This window comes from Lepisosteus oculatus, chromosome 16 (assembly GCF_040954835.1).
Source record: "Lepisosteus oculatus isolate fLepOcu1 chromosome 16, fLepOcu1.hap2, whole genome shotgun sequence".
In the NCBI taxonomy this organism is placed as follows: Eukaryota; Metazoa; Chordata; class Actinopteri; order Semionotiformes; family Lepisosteidae; genus Lepisosteus; species Lepisosteus oculatus.
The window spans coordinates 8,501,721-8,529,000 of NC_090711.1; the positions used below are offsets into that span (position 1 = coordinate 8,501,721).

General features: G+C 39.5%; 1 protein-coding gene and 1 non-coding gene across 2 annotated transcripts; one reads left to right on the plus strand and one right to left on the minus strand.

The window, feature by feature from the left end:
- Positions 1–953: 953 nt before the first annotated feature.
- Positions 954–25,471, minus strand: taf4a (TAF4A RNA polymerase II, TATA box binding protein (TBP)-associated factor). The gene is made up of 16 exons (XM_015364728.2): positions 25,220–25,471; positions 24,077–25,075; positions 15,955–16,109; positions 15,268–15,387; positions 13,110–13,232; positions 11,637–11,759; positions 11,267–11,356; positions 10,629–10,862; positions 9,912–10,050; positions 8,654–8,768; positions 7,415–7,584; positions 6,475–6,605; positions 6,040–6,165; positions 5,556–5,612; positions 5,123–5,242; positions 954–2,449 (listed from the first exon to the last, which is right to left on the minus strand). Exons 1-16 carry the CDS (start codon positions 25,449–25,451, stop codon positions 2,282–2,284), a joined length of 3,102 nt encoding a protein of 1,033 aa, XP_015220214.2. The 5' UTR covers positions 25,452–25,471; the 3' UTR covers positions 954–2,281.
- trnan-guu (transfer RNA asparagine (anticodon GUU)) lies at positions 13,392–13,465 on the plus strand. Its single transcript has one exon. It is a non-coding gene; the product is annotated as a tRNA-Asn (tRNA).
- Positions 25,472–27,280: the final 1,809 nt, after the last annotated feature.

The window sequence follows — 27,280 nt, forward strand, 5'->3', positions numbered from 1 at the left end:
ATTTGATTCCTTGAGGGCTATGGCCCCTGTCTTCCACTTAAGGTCAGTGAATTCTCAAATTACTTCCTGTCTGTGCAAGAAGAGTTCTGCTTTTATGCATTCCACTGACATATTTCATCAGTATACTGTATGACCGCAAGGTGGTAAAACAAAAAGGAGGTTCTAACATTTGGCATTTATTGGCATTCTATTTAAAATGTAGTCGCAGTTAAAACGTATTGAAGTCATGATTTGTATTTAAACAGTAATTGAAACAGCTCAGAGACAGCGTGTTTGGGTGAGGATTTTTTTCCCCTGGTTTCCTACAATGATCATCTCTGCTGCGGCAGATATGAACTTTGAATCCATCTTATTATAACCCGAGCACAGAAGCTGCTTCACACAGCAGTGGAGCCCCCGAGATGAAAAGGTCCCTTCTTAACAATGGGAATCAGAAGGCAGGATTATCTTGCTGTGTTACTGAAGTCTTTTACAGAATGCTGCATGAGCTCATGATTGCAGGTATCGAGGAAAACAAACAAGAGCCGAGGACTTGAGATAAGTCATTAAGTTCCCCTCCAAACACAACAGACTCCAGGCAAGCTTTTTTAGCTAACGGAAGCGACAAAACTCACTTAGTGAGGAAACCGACCTGAAACATGAGTGCCATCTAGCGTCTTTCTAAAATTACTGTCTCAATCTTGGCACTGCAGGGAGGGTTTTTAATTCCTCTTACAGAAATGGTACATCATAGTAACTAGGACCTCGTGTGCACCTTGTGTCTTCCATTTTAACAATAAATTCATTTTACGCCCAGAAATTCAAACTATTCTAAGTTTTTGATTCATAACCCACATTAAAACACAAACTGAAGGATCTTTAATGCTAATGGTATTAGAACAGGTCATTCTACCTCGAGCATAGCCAAATGAGAACAGGAAAATATGACAGAGTACATAACAATCACAGACAGATTCTGTTTTTGTTTTTTTTAATGAAGGAGTTAATTCTCTTTCAATCCTATATAAAACAATAGCAATTAAAAACTTTTTTAGGTAAAATATTTACATATAAACAAGTGACTGTGCAAAATTTACATGAAAAGAGGGATATATACGAGTTTAATTTTTTCTTTCTTCTCTGTAAAAGACAAAGGGGAAAGTGTAACAGTTACCAGACATTGGTAAAAATACTGGATAGCATTGACTTTACACATAATGTTCATTGAACAACATAGCATTTGAAAAGTTTTGTTCATTGAATAACCAACATATAATTACAAACAAAAGTATTTACAATCATAAAAGTACTATTGATAAACAATTGTAATACAATACTTGAGAAAAATATAAAGAAACAATTAGTATATTTAATAAAAAAATAGGTAAGAATGGGGGACTATCCTCTGGCTTCTTGTTTGCTTGAAAGTAGGTCTGTAATTGAATGCAGTCCATTTTAGCAAAATAATTATGGTGTACATAGTATTTTATGTGCCAAAGTTATATACAATTACTGGCAATAATTCCCAGAAATTATCTTCTACATTTGATTCATATTTAAAAACAGTTCGGCAATCTCAGTGACACATCTTTCATATCTGAATCAAATTGTTTTTAATAGAAAAACCAAAACAGTGCAATTAAATTAGATTTATGCAAAGAATTTACTAAAGTCATCTTTAAAAATGTTTTAGGAAATGTATCAAATTTGTTGTTTTTTATTCAAACTATGGACAATTGCGTAGGCTCAAGAGGCCTTTAAACCATGCGTTAAATTGACAATAGCTATTGAGATTATATAATCTTCTCAATTCAAACACTTAAAGCAAACTGACAGATAAATAATCATTAATTTGATTAAAAATCTTAAATACAAAAAACACACCAGTTTAAATTAATCTGAGGTCAAAACAGTGGGAAAAAATCAGTAAAACGAGTAGCTGATTAATTGCTTAGCCTTGTAAGATCAGGTACGAATATATGGCTTATTTTGGCAAGAAGGCAACTCAGTAAATGATGAGTAACAATTATCTGTCCAGTTAAAAGAATCCACAGGCCATAATAATAAAGTAATAAAATAATAGTAATAATAAAACAGTAACAATTTTATAGAAATTTTAACTGAACCTTTTGAATAAACAGAAATATAAAATGGATTTCTTTATGTATAATTTTGTACATTTGTCCATTTGCGTGTTACAAAAAGGCGCTCTCTGTAAAATTTATATATATCATTTATTAAAAGACACAAACGAGGAAAGTCCCATGAACGCCTCCTGCCCACAGAAAGCCAGCAGCCGGTGCTATTTCAGGAAAGCACGGTACAGGAGGTGCGAGTGGCTGGTCTCCCGCTCGTTCTCCAGGCAGAAGAGGAGGTCCCTGAGGTTGACGCGAGTGATCCGCTGGCGTGTGAACTGTCGTGACGCGCCCGCGCTGGAGCTGCCCGGTAGAGACGCGTGGGAGCCCGAGCCCTGCGGGGGGGGAGGAGACAGCGCCTGTGAGAACGCCCAGCAGCCAGCCCGCGGCGATACGTTCGCGAGCGGGACATCCCGCACGGCCTGCCGCTCACTCGAAGGGGCCCGCCCCTTGACCGTGGGACTCGAGGAAGGTTGCAAACGAAAGGACTCCATTCAGCCCATCTTGCTCGTTTTCTAGTCTTAGTGGCTAAATTTTCCCCTAGCTGCTTTTTGAAAAAGAGCCGGTTTGGTGCCTTCCTCTCATCATGGCTGGGAAGCCTGTTCCAGATATTCACAACATTACGTGTTCTCCCTCCTAAATGAATCTCCTTTCAGCTTCCATTTATGACCCAGTGTCCTGGTTTCATTGCCGAGACTGAAAGTCTCTTGGGTTGGCCTTATCTATAGATCCCTCTTACCATTTGATACACATAGATCAAATGTTCTCTCTGCCTCCTTTGTTCTGGACTGAAGAGTTTTAGTTCTGCATATCTGCATATAATAATCCCTTGATACCAAGACTCATTATTACCGCCTCTTATGTATACTCTTTCTACATTTAAAATATCCCTTTCTGTGGTATGGGGACGTGAACTGAACATAATAGCGTAAATGCAGTCTTACGAAAGCATTGAAAAACTGGACCAAACATTCTGCTATTTTTGCTGCGTCCCCACATTGGAGTGTTGAGGATACAGAGGTATCCGTATAAAACTCCAGAGCCCTTTCACATGTAGCTTCCAGCTGTTTAGAGTCACCCGTATAACACATTCCGTTTGTCTGCATACATTCAGGATGGGTCACTTTTGTCCATGTTAGGTTTAATTTGCCAAAGTGTCTGCTCCATCCACGGCTCTAAGTCTGCTTGTTAGTGTTGCTGCTTCCATCTTTGTTACCTTTATTTGTTCCGCATGTGTTTCACTAATTTGTTAACTTTACTAGAATCTAAATCTGTGATAAAGAGATGGAAAGGCAATGGACCTAAAAAGAGCACTAACTTTTTGCATGCTAAAAAAAGGTGCGCTCTGTAAAATGAATTAAAAGATAGACAAACAACAAAGTCCCATGAATGCATAAAATGAACACATAATTGAATCTTGATATTGAAGAACATTTTAGTTCTAAAATCTGACTGAACACCTGATTAAATGGAGTCTTTTATAGTACAGCTATTCTAGATCCAATCAGGGTTTATGTAATTTTCTTCTGCATTAAACTTGTCAACTCTTCTAAGTCCCCCTGGATAATATTGTCTTCTGTATGAATTATTTAAAAACAATGCTAACAATGTGTACTTACAGGTGATTGTAAATAACAGTCTATTAGCACTATGTAATCTCCACATGGTTGATGTGCTGCGTGCCATATTATAAGCCTTGTTTCACTCCAATTCGTAAGGATGTAGACTGATAATGTTGAGTTTATTCAGCACGAATTGCATGAAATGGTCACTTGAATTGAGTAAATGAGAATGTTTTCCATGAACAGAGTAATATAATAGTAAACAAGCTCTAATTATATAGACATATGTTCTGTAATGATGGTTATTACTCTTTTTCCTTATTTATCAAGTACAAGTCTGCTGTTTTAATTAATTAATTTTTTCAAATTCCTTTGCAACTAATGCTGTTTTTGCTATAGTTTTTTACCACTTTTTGAACCTTATAAGTTCTAAGCAACACTTTGAAGACAAAATATCTTAAAATAATATTTCCATGAGAAAGAAGTTACAGTGCTAGTAAAAAATAGATATGAAAATGTTTCTGAATATTAATTTACTTAGCACATTTCTGTAACCACTAACCTCACCTCAAGAGTAAAATACTACCAGAGGCAGGACCTCTAAAAATAAAGGACAATGCAGTAACACATTTAACCCAGAAGAGGGAGCCATAAACTAAGACAATTCAGGGGCATAAAATACACAATAGAATCAAAACTTTCCTTTGTTCTTAAAATTAACAGTTTAACCTTTAACAAGCTTCCATATTTATTAGTACGTCAGTAAGAATAATTTACTGTATATAATGTCAAGATAATATCAGGTGCAGTAAGAAAGCACAGAACAGTATAGCACCGCTCTTTATAGAAGGTGATAAAGTTAAAAAGACAAACGTGAAACACGTTCCAAGATTCAAAAGCTCTGGTTTCACTGTGGAAAACAATTATCTTGGGAATGACAAAATTGAATAAAACTTAAATTTGATTTACAGGGCTTGCAGCTCATCATGGGTATAGTTTTCGGGTGCACTAACCGGGATTCTATTCATGCTTTATTGTCCCATTTGGGGAAATTGATTTTACAGCACACTCCCAACATAACACAATGACAGACAAACTTTTACCAACCAAGAAGTCAGTGCAACAGTGTTACAGCAAGATAGTTACGATACATTGTTTGAAAGAGACTGCAGTGGGGATGGAAAATTTCCTGTGTCTGTTAGTATGACACCTGGGGACACAGAGGCGTCTCCCAGATGGGAGAAGTGTGCACTTACAGTGGAGTGGGTGAGAGATGCAATCCATAATACACTTTGCTTGTTTGTAGAGGATATTTAAGGTGATTTGATTTGTCCCGATTAAATTGATACTTATTTTGACTTATTCTACTACAGTATTCTACACTCCTATAACGTGTGCTGATTCTTACATTAGTGAAACAGGAACACAAAAGTGGAAAAGCCGTACCTCAGCTCCGGCCCCAGATCCTGGAGAGTCCAGTTTCCGTTTCTTTCTGGGCCCGATGGCCGCCAGTGCTGTGAGGTTGGCGTCCCGTTGCCTCATCTGGGCCAGCTCCTGCTGCTGCATCTGTGAAACAGCACGCACACGCGTCAAGGCTAGCTCTGGCACCCCTGCTGCCCCCCTTTCACAATACAGTTTCGAGTGAGGGAATTTAACTCGCAGTTCCATCAAGGACAGAGACTGCATCAGGAGTGTTTCAGTACATCACTAGGAGACACACAATCACTTCTGTTATCTATGAAGTTAGAAAATAATGAAAATGTACACTTGAAATTGTGAAGCAATATTCCCTTCACTAAAAACTGTTTTTCTTCACTCACTTCGAAGCAGGAAAGACAATCACGTCACACGCTTCAATCGTCTTGAAGGATCTGCTTACCTCTTTGGCCTTCTGTTTCAACCGGAGCTGCTCTGGGTCTTCTTGTCGAGATCGAGACTGCAGACAAACAATGCACAGTACAAACATATCATCACCAGCTCGCCCAGCTCTTCACAGATGAATGTTAGAAAAAGACAGACTTGTGTTCTGTGCCACTCAGTCGAGATCTGGACTGACGCTTCAACTGTATCACACTGGAGTCAGATATACTCAATGTAGCGCTTTAAATATTGTAAATCAATGACTTTTCCCAAGAAGATTAATATATCCTGAATAATGAAAACAAATCTAAAAAGAATTTAAATTAAACTTGTGATTCCGAGCAACGTGGCACAAAAAATAGAACATCATGAGTGTAAACTCTTTTTCTTAAAAAAAAGTTTTTCCACTGCAAGGTCATGATAGTTACGATTCCAAGGCAAAATCGAACTGCATTTTTTAAAATTTTAAAACAAAACCTGTTTGTTTTAGGCCATTCCCTTACCTTTGCTGCCTTCATTAAGATTTCTCTTTCTTGCTCCTCCTTTCTTTGCTTCTCGATTTGATCTAGCTGCTCAAAGAATTTCAGCTGGGAGCGCACATCATTGACTTGCTCGTACCGATCGTCCTCCTGCAACAGAACCGCTAGAGATCAGGACCCAAGCCGCGCACTCAAAACTGCACAGTGCTCACTTTAGTTGAATCATACAAATGGCATTGGATCATTTGCAAAATTCTACAAAAGAATGGAAAAAACCTGTGACTTACGTACCCTGGATGTATTTTAAAAAATGCTCTTAACTAAGATTTACATCAACTATACAGATCTGTACATGATCCCAACATGTACATCAATGATATTCATATTCAATAACATATGGTCTAAATAGCCATTGCTTTTACAAGTTATAAAGGTGTACCAGTGATGTACCAGTCTTACCTTGAACGACATATTTCTCTGCTGTGCGATCTCTGACACTTTCTCTATTACGTTCTGCAGCCTTTGTTGTGTTGCGTGTGAGACAAAGTTTACCACCTCTGGACCAAGTTCCGTTATTCCATATTTTTTACCTAAAGAGAACAAATAAAATAGTTTAGATTTTGAATCCATATCTAAATAAGCTGTGTGCATCACAATAATGGGTCACACATAATATCTGCAAGCAGTTTATATGCTAGTGGTAAAAATTACGGGATCTCCTTGATCAAGACGTAACTAAGACATGAGAAACACAGAAATTAAATGTTTTAAATTATATGAAAGTATATTTATCATCTCAAACAACAGAGGACATGACTCGCTATAATTTTACTGTATCTCATTCCCAAAAATATACAGTTAGTTATCAAACCAGCACATACTCTGAGCATTATGCTAAACAAATGAATCATTTATGGATGGATGGATGTTTGCCTGTTATGCCTTCCAGCAAATAGTGGCAGCAACGTCCTGTTGATGTTACCGTAACATTTGGTTTTTACTGGACAGAGTTGTTTGCCATGTGCCCAACCTCCAACATGGAGGACCTGGCACCTGACGTGGGACACAAACCCACTACCCTGAGAGTATGAGTCTCATGCTCTACCAACAGACCTAGCCGGGGCACAAATGTATCATAGTATTCCATATTTTATACCACAAACATGTATGTAACAGTTGACCAGTTAACCATATGAATAATCAAATTTGTCAAAAGTTATTGGGGTCAAGATGATATGTTCTTTGTAATGGTACATTCAAGTCTTTCTCTTAGGTTAATGGATCCACGTGTTAGGTCATGAAAAAAATGAAATAGTCAGTTCTTTGGTCAACAAATTAATAATGCTTTTGATGAAATCTTAAATGTATACTGCAAGGACCAAAGACAGATGACTATTACCTATGTCTAATATCCTTCTGTGTAAAGAGGATGTGAAGAGAAAGGCCTCGTCCTTGCAGGATCTCGTCAGCGTGCCCACAAGTTCGGAGTTCGTAGCCAGTATCCTGGCACTTTCCTCAGACAAGTTGACGCCGGCCATCGAGGCCACGTCGTTAATGTCATCGTCATCCCTGAAGAGGAAGAAATAGCAGTTATGAGCAGGGCTGGTGTGTACAAGGTGTGTGAATTAGCACCAGACTAAGTATGGTGCGTATCTTATATTGCCTTTCAGGTATTAAACAGGGTTCTTTAGTGCACTGTAAAATGGTAATGGTAAAAAGGGTCTTCAGAAGACAATTAACTTAATTATATATCAACTGCACTCTATCCTTAAAAACTAAACATCACAAATAATAAGAGAATATGAAAAAAATACAATTATATTTAAATGCGCTGACATTTCATTTTCTTTCCATTACGGTGAATATCTTAAGAGAAAAACCTGCCTTTATGAACCTTTACACTACAGCCCAAAAAACAAAGAGATTTTACCACATAGTTAAAGTAGAATCTGGAAAGGCTTAAGTGCATCACATACATTTGATTGGTTTAATCAAGAAAAGACAGGCCTCCTGCCACCATCAATTAAAGCTCTGGATCTGGCTGCATCATCTGCCTCAGCGAGTATTGAAGTTACAGATGTGCCTGGGACTCGCAATTTAACAGGGCTTGGGTTTACTGCACTCTGAGAAACCTCTAAACTCTGACAGGAGTCGGAATCCTTACTAATATAGCAAGTTCATACCTGAGGATACCCTACAGGCCATATTCATGCTGAATAATTAAGCTTTAATATACATCACAATATAGAGCAATTCACTAATGAAAGTCAGCAGTCACGGATTGATGTTTCCCCTCTATTTCTCAGCTTATCAGTGCAGCTGCGCTATATTTTCACCAGTGAAACAGGTGTATATATGGATAAGTATACAGTATATCGGCATTACCTTAACTCACAGCAACTTGCTTACTCTTAAAAAATACCATAACCGTGGAAGGTATTTCTTGTAAGATCTAAATCGCACGTATGTTCCACTTTTAAACTGAAGAGCTGTTGACACTCTGCTTTCTCTGGCGGGTATACACTGTCCCTCAGCCTGTGACTGGTACAGCCACACTGGGCAGCTACCAGCAATATTGTGATGAGAATACTAGGCTGGGGCTCTGTTAGGAAATGTATGATGCCTCCTGTTTGCTTACCGGAAAGACCCTCCCCCTGCATCCTTCATTTTATTCTTCTGAGCTGCTGATGTCAGTGCTGGACAAGCAGGAGACACTTTGGTACCTGGTAATACTGTCTGTTTTACCATGGGGACTGCAAAAGATGGATTGATGAAAGAGCTGCTATTAGCAAATTCTAAAATGAGAGACTCAGAAATCACGGCTTCACCAAGAAAAGTTCCAAGACTTAATCTTGTTTAAAGTCTAGATAAGAGCTCTTAAGTGTGCTGGAAACTTTTAATTTATGTTAAGGTCACATTGCATGCTAATTCCATACAACTATTTTTAAAGCTTTACAATCTACATCTATTGAAATACCATTTTGTAACTTAAAACTAAGCAATTTCTTTTCACTTTAATTAAACCCTGCATAGGTATCTAAATATAAATTCCTAATCTAACATCATATTTTGACTCCTAATGAAATTAGTTCTTGACAGTAATGGCTGCTGCCATGAGCTTAGTACAGTACTTTACTGCCCACCAGTGCACACTCATGCAGGTGTGTAATCAAGTACTAGGTGGCAGCATTTCTCAGGACTCACAAAAAATGGTATGAATTTTGGAACTGCTGGAACTGAACAGTTAGCAGTTTGCAGTTGTGTTCTTTCATAGCTTAGCCTGTCAAAGTGAAATGAGATTCCATCTACTGAAAATCGGTTAAAACTCAGAAACCAGGAGGACAAGTGGCTTACAGGATCATGAAGTTGTAAATGGACAACTATAATATATAGAGAGAGAGATTTGAATATATAACTTATTAAAAACACACTCAAGTCTTAACGATAGTATTTCAGATCTGGTCGCCAGTACAATGAAGTAGCTCCAGTCTTCTTGTTACACAATGAAAAATGATGCTGCTGTAAACAACACTGTTTAACCACCAGGACTTAGAATATAGGAGCTGTTGGCGTTTTAATGCTGTACTTAGAATTAGTTTACTTCATCACAAATTTAAGAGAAAGAAATGGACAATATAATATTTGAACTGGCCTTGGGGGAGGATGTTTCTTAAAACAGTGTAAACTAAAGATACTGGTTCATATTTTCAATACTAGCTCTTTGGGATGATTCAGCAACACACGATATTGTGTGATATAAAGTTATTCTATTATGAGTCAGCCTTTGATTTATTTTTTAACCTTTTTTTCCCCAAATTCATCGTCCTATCCTGACCCCAGCACCTTGCCCTTTGATGTCTCGAACAGGTGAGGGACCCCCTGCGATCTCACGTTACCTGTCTGAAGCTGTTTCACCTGCACCGGCTGCGGACTCAGCATTATCCGACTGTGAGGAGGCCTGAGCGTTACCATGGGCGTCTGTGTCAAAGTCACCTGGGGCCGCACCATTGTCCCCTGCTGTTGAGATTGAAGAATCTGCCAAAAACGAGCATTACATGTTAATAGAGAACACATTTATGATAGCGATGTTCCAAAACTTTACAATGAAACTAAACGGAAATAATTATAGCTATAGTCACACATCAAAAGCGTCCGATATGGAATTGACATTGTTTATCATCTTAGGAACACCATCATCTCTGCAAACACACAGGTGTGCGCAGCACATCTCAGACGTCACTGTTGGGCAGCACTCTCAGAAAACCCGTCTTACAAAAGCCACCTCAGCAGCAGCTGTGCTTGGCCAGCTGTTCACTATCACCTGGGGAATCCTGGATACTACCCAGGCTCAAACCACAAACATCTGGACTACAGGGCCAATCTGTAACCTGAGTGAGCATGCCTACTACACAAGCTACTCGGTACTTAATAATAAACATAAAGATAAAAGCTTTTCTTGTGGCGTAACCTGTAACTCTGGGATTAAACTAAAATATCTTATGTGCTGCTTAAAAAGGAGGTAATCTTCAAAAGGTTAAGTGGTACAGAGACTCGGTAGAGTGAGTTAACTGAGGTAACTCCCAAGCCCCCTCCAGTATGAGATGCTTTATTACCAGCGGTGCCGGCTGCCCTGGCTTGGTGTGGCTGGGTTGTGCCAGGCTGATGACGGGCTGGTGGAGGGTGCTGGTGACGGTGGCAGTGGTTTTGCCAGCTGTCCGCTGCACTGTACTGCCCAGCACTACTGCCGTGAGGGTGGTGGTGGCCTGTGTGCTGGGCTGCTGGAGCTGGCTCTGCTGGATGAACGCAGTGGAGTCAGGGGTGAGCTGCCGCAAAGCAGGGAGACTCCTCTGGAAAACAAGAAAAAAAAGAGACGCTGCAGCATCAGCCCACATTGTATCCCAGATTGATAGTCCGGGACATGCAGGATATCAAGTATTTCATATTCATAAAACAAATAATCGATTTACATTGGTGCTATCATCCTTCCTATATACATTGTGGATCTCTTTCTGAAAGAACACTGCAGATCACACACTTCAACTACTGTATGATAAAAATGGAAGGAATCTTGAAGAAAGCCAATCCTTTTACCGTCTTCTTGCACAACAATGAGGATGAAATATTTGTTTTTGTGTTAAATACAATTCATTTGAACGAGTTACTGAATATAATAACAAACAAAACAGTCCCTGTATGTCTCTGTCCTCTTCCTGCTCCTGGATTATCTGTATATACACCTCACCACCCTTACCTTGAGGAAAGGCACAAGATATGGTTGAGGTGAGGAATTGAGCTCCCGGTATAACCTGCTCGTGAAATCTTCAGCTTCGATTTTTCCTTCCTGTAAAGCAAGCACGGAGAGCAATGTGAAACCTTACAAATTCAGCCTGTTTATTACAGAGTCAGAAGGCTGAAAAAAAATAAGCGCAGTCAAGTGTGCAGGCACTACGAATCAGGGTAACATACAGATCCACTAGATCCTACTTGAGAAAATACTCAAATCAGCACACAAATGTGTTCGGAAATTTCCAGGAAGCTTTTTTTAGCTGAAGCTTAAGATATTGTTCTATACATAAGATCCATGACTGCTCTGTGCAGTCAGGAGCACCAGTTTTACTTACCAGAAGGTTCTGCACCAGTTCCTTCACATTGGCAGCCGTCTCTGAAGACTGTTTCCCACTTGAGGCTAGCTTAATTAACGTGGAAAGAAAATTCTTGCATTTCTTCACATTTTCTAATGTTTCCTGCAAAGCAAACAACACTTGGTCAGATATGTATGAAGAAGTCAACAGCCCACATGTTGATTTGTTAAATTGCTAAATTAAACATACTACACGGATACAATGGGTATTGCTGTCATTTCCATCACTGTGCAGACACATTTTTCTCATGTTTTTATTTTAAAATTTCTAGATGCAATTACCTATTTTTTAAATATTTTATATTTTAATCTTTACCTCCAAATTAACATAGAATCCACTCTCAGTAGTTAAAAACCTTTTTCCGACACACTACTGTCAGACAAATTTGACTAATGATCAAAATAATCAAAATAATTTCCACATTACTAATACGACAACTCCATTGATTCAGAATCTTAAACCTAGTCTCTTTCCATTAAAGGGTTAATTAACATGATAAGCAATTATTGTCAGATGTGAGGACAATACTCTCTTTCATCTTGTGTTCTGAGATCACCTTGAAGCCTAGTTAATCTTATGAAAGATGTCATCCTGTCAGATCAAATAGTGCTTACCTCAAGTCAGGCAACAGGCATCAGCCAAATATTATGATACAGCAGACAATGAGTACTCACTGTTAAAGACCCAGTACAGTACTTAAACAGACAGGACTCTTATTTAAAATGGTAAGTATGTTGCGCTTGACTTTGAAAACAGAATTTAAAAGAAAACATGAAAACATAACAGAATCCTCTCCAAACCACGTCCCATCAGGGACATTCAAACTTGGAAAGTGGCTATGGGCATAACAAAATAATTTAAAAATGAATTGCAGCAGGTGGCTGGGGACACTTCTTGCTTATCATCTCTGTAACAACAATGTACCCTATAGCGCTAGAAAAGAAAGTTTTCATTTTTCATATTTTCAGTTTTAACACAGTGCAGATTCAAACTAGGTCAGTCGAATTCCTGGAGTAAAACATTGAACTCCCCCCCTCAAAAAACACACACACCACTCCTAATCCTTGTGATCCACAAGAGGAATTGCTCATACATCACAAAACTGATGTAAAACAACAGGCACACAACTTACTGCTTTAGCAAGGAGCGCTTTGCTTCCCAGTGAAGGAGATGCATCACTGTAGATGGGCGCAATGAAGAAAACTTGTGTAAATGAGATACTTGTGTAAAGTAACAGGTTTCGACCATACAAACCAGTAACAGGCACTTTCTCAGCACCACTTTTTCCCCTAACTAAGGGTGGCACAATAAAACGTGCTCATTTATTCTCGTTGAACTGAGCTCATTTTGTCCAGTGCTAAGCTCCGGAAATGAACAATATTTAAAAAAAAAAAGAAAAGAAGGAAGCACGAACCCAAGTAGAGGTTTGCATGCGCTAACCCTGGCTCTTACCGTTGCAGTGGTGGCTGGGGTCCCAGTGGCCCCTGTTACAGTCCGCTGGGAGGCCCCTGGCTGCACTGAAGACGGGGCCCCTATTGATGTGGCTGTGGCTGTCCCCCCAAGCACAATGGGATTCTTGAACGAAAAAACACAATTTAGACACTGAACAGTCCCGGGGCTGTGGGCAGGTTATTTTAGTCCCATCACTAGTAGTTGAACGGTTCGACCTTGGGTTTACATTGTTGAGTTTATAGAGCTAAAAGATGAATACAGTAATCCCTTGCTACACACAAATTCTCTGTGGCGCAATCGGTTAGCGCGTTCGGCTGTTAACCGAAAGGTTGGTGGTTCGAGCCCACCCAGGGACGTAACGTTTAGGGCGGAGCGGTGGCTCTGTGGTTAAGGATCTGCGCCTGTGACTGGAAGGTTGCCGGTTCAAATCCCGCGGCTGGCAGAGGAATTCTACTCCGTTGGACCCCTGAGCAAGGCCCTTAACCCCAACTGCTCCAGGGGCGCTGTACAATGGCAGACCCTGCGCTCTGACCCCACGCTTCTCTCCCTGTCTGTGTGTCTGTGTCTCCATGGAGAAAAGCTGGGGTATGCGAAAAGATGCATTCCTAATGCAAGAAATTGTATAGGGCTAATAAAGAAACATTATTATCATTACATTATCAAATTTACCTGAAGTACTTTTGAGTATTCGAACAGAATTTTCTGTATACCATTTTACCTCGCATGACCCCCAGTTTTAAGCATCTGTGAGTTCGAGAAGGATCTGTGAGCTGTGGTGCTTGCTCCCTAACGGAGGAGAGGATGAGAAAGAGAGCGCGAGCACGCGTACGGCCTGATCTCGCTCTTTCTCAGTCAGCCTCAGACAGTTCCGGAATTTCTCTCACATTCTTAAATTCTGCGCATACTGGTGTAGATTATTACATTGGGCTTTGATGATTATTGATATTTGATTGTGCAAAGAAGTGGTAGTCATTGTGATTTCCTAAATTAGTGTCATTAGTACTGCTGCAAGCAATGTCAACCATGGGATTACTGCACATGTTAAGCATTATTTGGACTAAATAAACTGTCTACAACAGTTTGAGATTTATTCTTGCATCAGAGGCTTCTATGAGAAATCATTGGAGAATATTAAAGGTTTTTGTTAAATGAAAAAACCTAGCGGAAGCTACAGCTAAGAACATAATGTGTTCTTAAATTCGCTGTACATACAGCTGCACCTCCATAAAACAGCTATTAAAGGAACCCTTTTTAAGTTTACAAGAAAGTTGGTAAAACCTGTATCTAAAGAAAAATCACATAACTTTCAACCTGTGCTGTCATACTAATAAAAAGTTTACAATAGTCTTTACATATAAAAATCTCTGCAAAAACAAATATCATCACGCTAACTTTCATTATGCCTTAAAACAGTTTTATTTTTTCTAAAGTAAAAAAATAAAACTGAAATTAGAATTTCCATTCATCCATTTTCTAAACGCTTCTTCCAATTCAGGATCACTGGGAAGCCATTGTAAATATTTTATACACAAATCTCCTGGTATATAAATCCAGATTTAAATCTGAATATGATCCAAATTTTGATCCACCTTCCAATAATTTTTGCACATCCAGTATTTGATCTCTGAATTTTTGATTGCCAGAGGCAATTTGTTTCTACCCACTGAATCCAACCTACCATAAAAGTCTCAGTTTACAATTCACATTGGTGATAGGGTCAAAGATCTGATTAAATCTGGGCCTTCATTCAGATATCAAAACATTTCAATTTAAATACAAAATTTAAAGAGCTAAACATCCATAAAAAAACACATATGGCCCACCTGTAATCAGATCTGGACCAGCCAGCACAACAATAAATAATAACTTTTTTATCACACAATCCTGTCGGGGACAATACTTGTAGTGAGTTTGAATAGAGGACTGAATATCTGATTTGGAGACAAAGGGCTGTTAGGCAACACAGTTAGAAATTAACTAGATCCCTAACAAGAATACCAAGTAATTCAACCCAAGGAAGAAATCCCTCCTCTGTCTCCCAGGTGAGAGAAACATGGGGGATTTTACAAAAAAAATATTTTGTAAAATGGTTGTTACCTCTGCAACATGGTCTGCATAATCTGCATAATCACCCTTTGCTCATAGTGTTGCATTGTACCTGTAGGACAGGAGGTCTCTGTAGTGTAGTGGTAGCTTGCACTGTTGTCTGTGCAGGAGAGGCCTGTTTGATGATCGTCGTTGGTGTGACCTGCCGTGCAATAATTGGAGTTCCAGGGGCCTGGAGATTAAGTGTAGAAAGGGTATTGTTATAATGAACAAAACACTGCCTTAAGCAAAAATGCTGCACTCAAATATTCTATAACCCTAGGTGTTAAAAACACATGTAGAGCAATGTCTTTACTTGTGATCAAACCACTTTGCAGATGCACAACTTTCTTTTAAAAAAAAACCCATACATGCTACTAGTTTGTTTGCTTAAGCAGATGCCCCTTTAGTGAATCAACTACTGATCACAAATGATAATTATCATTACTTATGCCATGTCTGTTCAATAAAACATCAGTACACCAAAAAAAGATATGATATGAAAAAGAAAGTACACTCTTTGGATTCTATGGTTTTATTAAGTTATGGTTATTAATACAGATTTGACTTTCACCTAGTCTTCAACAAGTCCTAAAAGGAAAATACAGACACTGAGTTGCTCACAAGCAGCTCTACTGTTTTGTAAGTCTATCCTAAAGTTTTGAGAAAAAGATAGAGGACACATGCTTAGAATGAAAGACATTTGCCACCCAGCACAGTCAGAGGGACAGGGTGGGCCCTTCGGCTAGGGGGTAGTTACCTGCACTGAGGTGATCTGGACAGGGGGAGTGCTGGTGGGTGTGGAGGGGCGAGGAGCCATGGCACTCTGGGACTGGGACTGGGCCTGCATCTGAGCCAGAGTCTGCTGGTGGATCATTAACAACTGGCCGCTGTCACTGCGCACCAGAACCATACCTGCAAGGCACACACAGGGACACAAAAAAAGCCTTTTTAAGGAGGAAAAGCTCCTTGCTGCTGCTAATATTTGTTTCCTTTTTTGGGGGTAAATTACACCCTTCAAATGTGACTTCAATTAACACAACCAACATAATAATAATATTAATTCCTTACACTTATACTGCACTTTTCTGGAAACTCCCCTGATAATCATCTTTTAAAGGAGAGAGTGTGGAAAGGCAGGTTTAAAATAAATGACTGATTTGCAGAGATCATGTGCAGTACATGTACCCTAAATGAAAAATACAAATTAAAAAAAAACACCCAACTGAAATATTGTCACAAATCCCCTTCTTTGTACAGCTGAAGAAAAACTACGCACAATGACAAAAATGAAAATCTGCTTCATAGTGTTGATCCAGCCAGTCTGTTCTGCTTAGCTGCAGATGTACAACTTTTAAGCACAGGACACAGTCATAACCGGAGTTATCACCATCTGTAACCACTTACGAGCTACAGAAAAACATTAAAGTATGGGAAAAAGTGCTCCAGGTAAGAAGATAAAATGGTAGCAGTTTTTAACAAGCTTAATACACCAGCAGTACCCAATGTGCTCATGCAATTTAGAGAGAGGTCAACTGTTCATTCCACACTATTATGTTCATACGAAAGAAGTGAATAGACCTTCTGAAAGGGGTATGTGTTCTTTTCTTAAACACAGAGTGATCATTACAAATGGTACTGTATGACTATGCACCAAGTGTTATTAAATAAATCGAATAGAAGTTTGGGTTTTTTTATTCGTGAAAGCTAGTATTTTCTATCTGCATTGCCTGTTCAGGTAAATAACCTTACTACATGTTCAATATTCTGTTAAATATAAAGAGACAGATATATCTTTTCAGCCCAAAAACACAATTATATGAAAATGTTTTCTTTATCTATTGATTTATCTTTTTTTTAAAAATGCAATAAACACAATTAAAATGGTTTCTGTACCTTTTATCATATTGTATCCAAAGCCCTTTATTTCTATATAAAATCATAAAGTATATAAAATTCTCTAAAGCATATGAAACAAACGCCCATGACAAGCAACTGACCTATCTGTACAGGGCACCTTTGATATTGTTGAATTTTAAATGTATGTAGTATTTATTTTAACTTTTAACTTATTTGCATAGTGTTAACATTTTCGTATTTGTTATTCTAAACAAATATTCATTTTATGCATATGCTAAAGCATTTGAAACACAAACAATACCCATCATAAGCAATTCACCAACAGTTATTGGAAAGTCCGGTATTTCCAATTTTACAGACAGAATTCCCCTTCAGAAGATTTTGTCCGTTAAATCCAAAGTCTGTTGAACTGGGGGTTTAATGTATTTGATCTACACCCCCTACAATAAAGACCTACAAATCAGATGGTGTGTTTAGAGGCAAGGAAAAGTACAGACATTTACTGTACTTCTTCATGACGTTCAAATTAAGACAACTATCTTGAAATGCAGCAATTCTTGATTTAGAAATAAAGAATAGTATAAATAAGAAATGAAAAACACCTTCCAATGCAACCTGAATTTACTATAATTTCCCTTCATAGTTCCAAAGTAGTTGGGAACTGTCCCTATATCATGCAGAGCAGGTGCTTTCAGTGGGAACTAACAGCACCACAGAGTGTTATGTATCATCCTACACTATACAATTGTGTGAGAAAGTTAGGCAGTCCCGTCCAAACTGTATGTTTCATTGAATCTTTAAGTGAAAAGAATTTGGCAACCTCTGCATGGTACAAATTTAAACATGACATTTTTTCTAAACATAGCAATGGACAATTATTATTTACTGATTTTAACAGAAAAAAAATAAAAATTGAATGTGGCATGTGCACAAGTTTGGGTACCCTTCTAGTCGATTCATTTCTTATGGCTCGTTAGACCTTAAATTACGTCTGGTGAAGACAATTCTGAAACACTTTGACCCTTTTAACCTCTGAGGCTGCGATGTTGTTCTGCCTGCTTTTAACAACCATAGGTTCCTCTAAGCAGCTCTCGAGGACTTGATAATAAAGATAACTCAGTCTTACAAAGCAGGGCAAGGCTGTAAAAAGATCTCTAAATGCTTGCAATTTCATCTGTGAGAAACATTATTAAGAAACAGATTTGTGTTGCTTGTGATGGGTGTTTGTTTCATATGCTTTAAAAGTGAGAACTTAAAGGGAATTGTTGAAGTCAAGGCAAGATCTGGAAGACCCAGAAAAATCTCTGATAGAACTGCTCAAAGACTGGTAAGATCTGCAAAGCAGAATCCACAGATCTGCAGAAAAGATTAGCCGACACTGAAGTAGCCGTCCACAGGTCCACACAACAGTGTTGTTTACGCAAAAATGATCTGCATGAGAGAGCTGTCAGAAGGAAACCTTTCCTACGATCTCATCACAAAAGTCAATGTTTAAAGTCTGTAAAACAAAACCTTTATAAGCCAGAAACTTTTTGGAACAAAGTGCTGTGGACAGATAAAACAAAAAAATGCTAGTGGAGGTATTACTTAGTACTGACTGACAGTATGCCCAAATGTTTGCACTTGTCATATTCACTCTTTTATTATTTTTAATATCTATACAACTGTAAATAAATACTTATTGTACATTAAAATTTGCAGAAAGATTAGAGATTTACTGAAACTTACAATTTGACTGTGCCTAAACCTTTGCACGCAACTGTAAGTTTACACCAGCTTCTCAGTTGTCATAAAAACTATATAATAAAATAGTTTTATTATGCAACCTAGTATTAAACTATAAATCTAAAGTAAGTCATCCTTATTTTAATTGAATTTAATTTAATTGAAAATTATACCACATAAAACCATATGATATTTTACTTACTTACACAACATGTGAACGTGTGCTCACTAGTGTTTTGGTCTTTTGGTCTATCAGGCTTGCATTAAAAATGTTACTGTGTTTCATACATTTTATTATCTTCTTGTAAGAGAGCTATTTGTTTTATGCCTCGCTGCTGTAAAGTCAGACTGGTATTTTATTTAATAAAACACTAGATTGCCTTAACAGATGTTCTGTTAAGAGAATGTACAATCTCTTTAAAACCTGATATATCACAGAAATAAAATAGTTCAAAATTTAGATATAGTACTAATATTATTTCAATCGAAAAATGAACTAAATCAAACAGCCAAACATATAAGTGTTTTGCATTTTTTTTACACACTGAAATGCAAATTACCTCCAGGTGATCCAGTTTAACACACTTTTTAAAAGAAATACAAAGTGACTTTTAAGAAAGCATGCTTTGTGAGGACATATTCAGATTATTGATTCAAAATAAAATGTTGCTCTCCAGTTTGATCAATGAGTAGATGATGACAAGCGTTAAAATCTCTGTACTACATTAGAAAAACTGTGGTTCCCTAGTTATATACAAGTCTCTAATTTTTACTTTAAACACACAACCTTCATCACAATACTTTTATGAGCACTTCAAGATACACACTAATAAAGGATTCAAAAATCAGTTAGACAATACTATAGTAGGCAATATGTAAATCCATATAACCCATCAGAAAACCCAAATATTCTGACACAAAATACAGTATAAAAAAATACTTTTTGTAGGACAACATCCAGAACCAGAAAAAAAAAACTTGTAATTATTATCTTAACACAGATGTTATAAATCTAACCACAAAATCCATTATTAAGTTTCAAGTCCTGTATCTTTAGCTCTAGGATCTAGGAACACTAATTATTTTACTTTTCTACTGTTTAAGACAAAAAAGAAAACAGCATGTTTTTCATGTAAGAAAACAATGATGATCAAAGAATAAGAAAACGAGGCCCAGGAAATAAAATGAAACAATTAGGTCAACTAAATTTATTAAATTCTGGTATTAGTCTACTAAACAAATATGGAATTTAAAAATATCAACTGCAGTACATTATTGTTTACTATAGCTATGCAGACACTATCACAAAACAGTAGGCAAAAGTAATTGTGCTACAAACTAATAAAACAAACTTGTTTTCAGGACATTAAGTAAATTAGTTGACTGCTTTTTATGTGAAAAGAAGCAATTCAAACACTAAAGTTAAGAGCTTTGATAAATGGTATTCCCCAGATAGCTTTTACAGTTTAGCGTAGTTGGAAGTTGCTCTCTGGGGCTGCAACACAGCGGGACATTGTTTTTACTCCTGCTACAGCACTATCACTGACAGCCTATTTAAATGCACATGAGTGAGCAAATTGAACTACTAGCTTAGCGTACTGTCACTGAAACCAGTCAAACCACTGCACAGCACTGCAGACAGAGACAGGGACAACATCTAAACAGGATCTGACCTCATAAACCTCAGATTTGTCTCTTACACAACAAATGTTTATCTAAACAGCTCATTCAAGACCTTTATCTATATAAATTAACATGGTGACATGCCATAGCACAAGATGCTTAAGAGTGGAGGAGAATAAAACAAGTTTTTCAATTCAGTGTTTGTACAGATCTGTTTATATTTATATACTGAAAAAATGCCATGAAGACTAATCAATTTAATCACATATTTTAAACAGAAAAGGCAAATCACACAAAACGAGCACAATGATCAAAATATTAGTTGAGGTCTTCAGTATGAGCCGTGACACTGTCAAAATGAAAAACTTTCAAAGTTAATATCGGACTTGACCTCTCTGAGCACTGACTGAATCCCGGCAGAGCAGCTATGTATATGGGTCTGATACATGACCCTGGGATTTTCCGCCACCCACCCATTGAAGCTGGCAAAGGTGTCTCTCCTGAGGGTGGTACTGGCGAGCTGGTCCCATGGATGTTCTGTTGCCAGAACACTAGGCTTTCCTGGAGTTCCCAAGTCATGATGCACTGCTGACTGAGTGTCACCAAGGGCCTAGTGGAGTCAGCTATCTAAAGCTCTCTCCTCAAGATTCAAGATTTCTTTATTTGCCATATACAACAAGTGTTTTGGAATGCTTACTTGTTCAGCTGTAACCAGTAACATTAGAGAAAAAAAAATAGGCACAAATAACAAACAGACATGGACCACAAACTTAGACAATAGACATTACAATCATGCCAAGACAGGACATAGTACAAACAGTGCAGTACCTTAAAGTGCAGGTGCTAATATGTACAGGTGCTAATTTGAGCTGTTTAAGATGTGGACTGCTTGGGGGGAAGAAACGGATTTTGAATCTATTTGTCAGTGTTCTGATACTGTGATACCTCCTACCAGAACCCAGGGGTGAAAACAGATCGTGGCCGGGGGGAATTGGGTCCCGAAGTATAGCTCGTGCCCGGTTGTGGCAGCGGTCGAGATATGGCCGGTCAATGGAGGGTAGCTCAGTCCCAGTGATTTTCTGCGCGGACCTCCTGGGTGCTCGAGGCAAGCAGAGCTAATGGTATAGCAACATGCCTCTGCCTATATTGCTTGTTATATGTAAAATGCCAAGTGGCAGGAAAGTGTCAGAGGATTCTAATCTTCACTTTCTCATTCGCCCCTGTGCCGAAGGTACAGCTGGGAGCTGGAGCTGGGATGGTGAAAAACTCATGACTGGCCCTTTCCGATTTGGAAATGTATACCCCAAAAAACGAGTTCTAATCAAAAAAATAATAAAGACGGTTCCTCCTAATAACATCGCCCTTCCACCAGTCTGCCCGTTGGTGTGAGATTCCGAAAAATATAACAGCCAGCATACTGCTCAACACGATGGCTCTGCACATTGCTTTCGGACAGGAAAACCAGCAATCAAGGGTGAATAAAACACTCTACCGTGCCACCCCCTCAGATGTTCTCTGGCCCACAGAAGAAAGCAAGTTTTGTCACTCCGCTGTCAGCGTGTAACATCTTGCGCGTTCTTTCTTCCCGGAACGTTTCGTGCTGTAGCTTCTGCCGTGGAGGGACGACCACACAGAAGAAGCCGACAGTCCCGGGCCAGTGAGAGGACCCACAGCTTTCCAAGACATGACCTCGGAGGGCCGGTTTCCTGGTTTCCCGGGACGGGACTGCAGATGCTGATACAGAGCATCTCATTCTTCAGGCACTCTCTCTCATCGACAGGCCACCTTTGATTATTCCAACTGACACAATCGGGTAATCTTCATCCCCTAATCGGGGCACGGTTATATCTTTTACTTACAGGTACTAAAATCATCGTATTGCATTGCTACTTAAACCCATTCTAAATCATATAGTATTGACACTTCTTACTCCGCTGTCACCTAGCACCTAGCACTTTTTGGAATCACACGACTTGAGCTCAGTATTTTGATATCCCAGGGAGATGGATAAGAAAGAAAGGAAGTATTCAATGTAGGGATATCTCAGGCCTACTTTGCACTATTATAAATAAAGAGAAGTGAATATATAGCCCGAGTGCTGTGAAGTTGTGAAGTAGTAAGTGTGCCTGGCAGTTTGAAATCACATCTTCTTCCACCACAATTTCTGAGCTGGAGCGTTTAGCATAGCCACCAACAACTTTATTCTTTTTTACGTCGGTGGATTAAACAACCCTTTATACATGAACTTCGTTTTTACACCAGCTAATCCAGACTTTAGTTTAACAACGGCAACAACTTGCTTGAAATTAAGCCTCCTTCATGCTTAATAGTCATAGTTAGGTACAAAATCAGAGACCACCGAAGCAATCTGTCAGTGCCTCTGTGTGGGCTAACTGTTCACGAAGGTATGCAGATTGTTAATAAAATGAACAAAACCAGCAGATGCAGTAACTAGACTAACTGTGGTTTTGAATTACTGTTAAAAACTTTCTTCACAGTGGAGCTAACTACACATAAGGCCTACATACCTCTTTTGAATACTTTTTCTCACTGTAATCATTAATCTCTTTAGAGCAATGGCAACAAGCAGCTTTTAAACACTTTAGATTTTAAAGGACCGAAGAAAGTAAAAACAAACACACATACAGACAAATAATACAGTATTCACTTTTCTGTCTAAGGCACAAGAGGTCCTAGGAACACTGATTAGCTCAGAGGACACAGGGTAACTTCAGTCATGTCTACTAGTGTAAAATAAACACCTCACACAGAGGACTGCTTCTGTCAGTCATCACTGTTTCTGCCACCTGTGTTACTGATTCTAACAGTTTGTGAGTCATTTATTACTACTACATTGTTAAATTAAACTGCCATTTATGTTTACTGAGAGGTTTATCTTGCAAAGTGATAAGTTGCAAAGTTCCTGCTCAAACTTCCTCTCTCCTGAAAAGTTCTCCAAGAGAGAAACACCAGCCTCAGCTTTGGATAGATTCACGTAACGGGTTTATGAATAGCTGCTGTATTTTGATTGTTACACACAGTTAACGTGCAATAATGACCTTTGCTCTACAAACTTCAAAATACATTGTCTTTGTTTATATTTCATCAATTGTCACGGTTTAAGGACTTGCCAAGCCAAACTTTCTACTTGCTAGGTTGTAGTGGCAGCAGCCACTTTAAGAAGGAAAGAAAGTCGGAGTACTTAATAAAACGTACACATTGGAACCAAAAACGTTTGGATACCAGCTTAGCTTTTCGGTCTTTAGGCTATAAATAAGCTTTTTTTCAGTTCCCTAACTTTAAAATTACACATATTCACAGACTTATCCGAAAGGGGCATCAGCAGACGCTCTTCTTGAGACGCACATTATCGTTCATGAAAATAAAACGACCGACATGATCGAGAAAGATAAAAGGTAAAAAAAAAAAGTGCAATCTCTTGACTTACTCGAGCAAGACCGTGACTATAATTACACAGCGTGTGTATGAAATTTGTCTTGGGCTTCAGACGCTGAGCTAATCATGAACTAAAAGCGATTCAGTCCCTATTAAGTTATGAAGGAGTTAGGATCCTGTCTAGAATTAAGGACAGCTCTTAAAAGTTCTTCAAGGGGAAAAAAACCCCTAGAATTGCTGGTGTGTTCAATAATAAAAACAAACTTTTAAAGGCTTACCTGGAGGCAGCTGGATGTTCTGGATATTTGGCTGATTCTGCGGTGCGTGGGGCAGGCGGGGAGCCAACACCTGCGGAGCTATAGTCCGTATTCCGACCGGACCGGGCACGACTGCTCCCGGAGTGGAAGTCCTGGCTACATTCTGCAAGACCGGACTCTTCCCGATAGCCGCGGCCGAACTGGGCTGCGGTGGAGGTCCTGGCTGCAGGGCGTTTTGCATAGGCTGACCAAGAGTCAAGTTACCGGCGTTCGCCACCACACCGGGCGCAACTGCCTGCGCTGTAGTCTGGATGATAGTTTTGGGGGACTCCGACTTGATCACCTGCGCCCCGGCGCTCACGGGCGACGGGCTGCTGTTTAAAAGCGGAGCCTGTAAAGATATTCCAGATCCCACCGGGGCGGGCAGGCTCGCTACACTGACCGCCGAAGTCAGGACCGTACTGTTCGTACTCCCATTCTGCGTCGTACCCGGTCCGGTCGTGTGCATCGGAGGCCGCACTAGAGTCACTGTAGGTCCGCTTCCCAAACTTGTCGCCTGAGACGAGATCACTGTCGAAGTAACAACATTCTGCGCGTTCACGAAAGAGGTCTGTATAACAGTGCTTGAGGCTGAAGGCAAAACAGCGTTTACATTTCCTTTCACAACCGATCCAGGTCCGTTGTTGACAACTGTGACAGCAGGTGCAGTGCTGCTGCTGCTGCTGCAAGTCGTAGCACTTGATACTGGCGTCCCGGGGAAAACAGCGGCACTTCCTGAATTGTGAGAGTTCATTACTACATTACTCCCATTCAAAGTTTGCACCGCAGACGTCCCGATTTTCCCGTTGCCCGCTCCGTGGTTGGGCACAGCGGTTACCATGGCACTGACAGCCACAGTTTTGCCTTGGCTGAGCCCCACTGATGCCTCCGACCCCGCCGATGATGTGATCCCTGTCGTTGCATCCATATCTGAACCCTGGGACCTCGTATTATTAATAACACCCCCTTGCACTCCAGCCCCTGTTGGAACGGAAACAAACCAGAGTGAGAGGGAAAAATATCACAGCACATTGGAAGGCATGGCAATGAATGCATTCGTTTACATTTTCTCTTTCGGAAACAGAAAAGAAAAAAACCAAAACAACGTTTACTATGTTACATTACCTGCTTTTGCCAGATCTTGTGCAAGTCCCAATTTGCTCTCCTGGACACTGGCATTGCCTCCTACCCCAGGGCTTGCAATGTGGTTCCCCACCGCCTGACCTCTTATGTCGGTGTTCCCGTGACCCGAGCCGGTTAGCTCAGACTCCAGGGACCCCACCAGATCGCTAACTACTTTCTCGTCCACCTCTGTGTTGAAGAAAACCTCATCCAGCAAATCGGAGCCCGCCGCCATCTTACTCTGCTATGAGCTGAGGGGGGGTTACCCGGCCTCACGCACGCGCGAATGGTGTGAAACGTCACCGGGATAGGGATTCCGGCGTATTCTGATTGGTTGTTTCCAGATTTAAAGGGCGGGACAAATGGCTGAAAGCGTCATTATCGAGAAAGTAGAGGATGATACAGCACCGTCGGTTGAGGAGCTGGTGGGGTTTAAGTATAATAGTATTAAGCTGCTGTGTCCGCGTTACTTTTTAACGCAAATAACGGACCCAACTGGAAATTACAGGCAGTGATGTTTATGAGTCTTTAATGCTGGTTTGGAGTTGTGAATCTGGCAAAAATCGAAGAGACTTTCTGTTTTGGCGCTTCGGCTTTTTGTACTTGCGTTTCAAGATGGCTGCGTTGTTTTTGTTCAGTAAGTTCAGAGAGTGTGTGAGGGCGCCACACCTGAGAGTGCTGCCAAGAGCGTGTAGTACATGCTGTCGAGACTACTGGGGGGTTATCTTGTAATACTGTAAAGTGTATTTCAGCGGTGGGTGCGAGTTAGAAGCGGTTTCCTTTATTAGACCGGAACTGATTATTTTTTTTTGTTTGAATCGTATCTGACCTGTGTTGCGGTAGTGTAAGAGGGCATGGCTGGCTTTGTTTGTTGATAAATGAATTCTTGCACTCCGCCACTAAACAAAAGGGGAAAGTATATTTATGTCAGTGCAACTGTCATTGTATGAAACAGACTATTTACAGACCGTGACTCCGAGATGCTACACCCGCGTAGCGGAGATGTGAAGCGTTAGTGAAAGGTGGCAGTACCCAAGCTAGACGCTTCATCCGAGGAAAACTTGGGTTTTATCCTGTGCTCCCATTTACGACCTGAGAAGCACGGCCAGGCTTTTCGGGGTGTCGATTTGACAGTCTCCCGTGTCTGACTTTAAAGTTCCTTTAGCCCTTGTTCGAAGCCGAATCATTTCCCAGTCCTAGTAAAAATAAGGGCTGCTCCTTTCTCTCCGTTTGTTCGACCTCTTCAAGCTGTAGCTGTACGTCCTGCTTCCCATCTATTCAAAATGCTCACGCCCCCAATTCGCAGCACGTATTCTGCTCGGTTTTTTCCCCCTGCAGTGTGAATTTGTACATTTTGTATAAATTTAATTAAGATTTGTAATGTTTCATTTCCTCTTGTAGATCGCTTTGGACAAAATTGTCATACAAATAAATCCACATAAAATGAGTTATCTTGTACTGTTGTGATTATTGTATTGTTAATTTATTAACGGGTATGTTTTTGCTTACACCACTTTTTTATTTATTTTTTTATTCCTTGATTTGCTTAGACACTTAACCAGGACTGTTTATAAAATTGTCATACAGGAAACAAGCTAAATGCAGTAAGAAGATGAATGTCTGAATTTAAATTGCAATGCATAAGAGCCTCAGCTGAATCGGTTGGCAATGATATATGGGGTAAAATAATGTGCACTGGTTTTTTGTTTGTCAAAATTTGAACTTTTAATGGGTTCTGCAACTTCAATATATTTATCTTTCAGCGCAGGTTTGATGTGTATTGTCTGTATAACAAGACATTGCCAGAGGAAGCAGGACTGGAATAAGCTACACTGAAAATCAAGATCATATGCAACTAACCTGCTAAGAAGCTGAAAATGTACAGAGCACGTGGATTACATAGGTGTATTCTCTCCTGTGAGCTGTCTCTCCTTCAATATGTTGTAGCCCTTTAAAATGTTTTTTACTGGTTGTCGTGTATCTTTCACTGTTTGTTTGCTAAACACACACCTGAAAGGCTGCTTGTCCATTTTATCCCTAAAGGTATATACTTATTTGATCTCA

Bases quoted from the DNA above. Each gene is read 5' to 3' on its own strand.
- taf4a (XM_015364728.2), bottom strand. From the start codon at position 25,451: ATGGCGGCGGGCTCCGATTTGCTGGATGAGGTTTTCTTCAACACAGAG. The intron at 16,110-24,076 runs GTAAGCCTTTAA...TGTGCCTTGCAG, and splicing joins GAACATCCAGCTGCCTCCAG to GTATGGTTCTGGTGCGCAGT. The intron at 5,243-5,555 runs GTAAGCAGATCC...GCTGTTTCACAG, and splicing joins TGAAACAGAAGGCCAAAGAG to ATGCAGCAGCAGGAGCTGGC.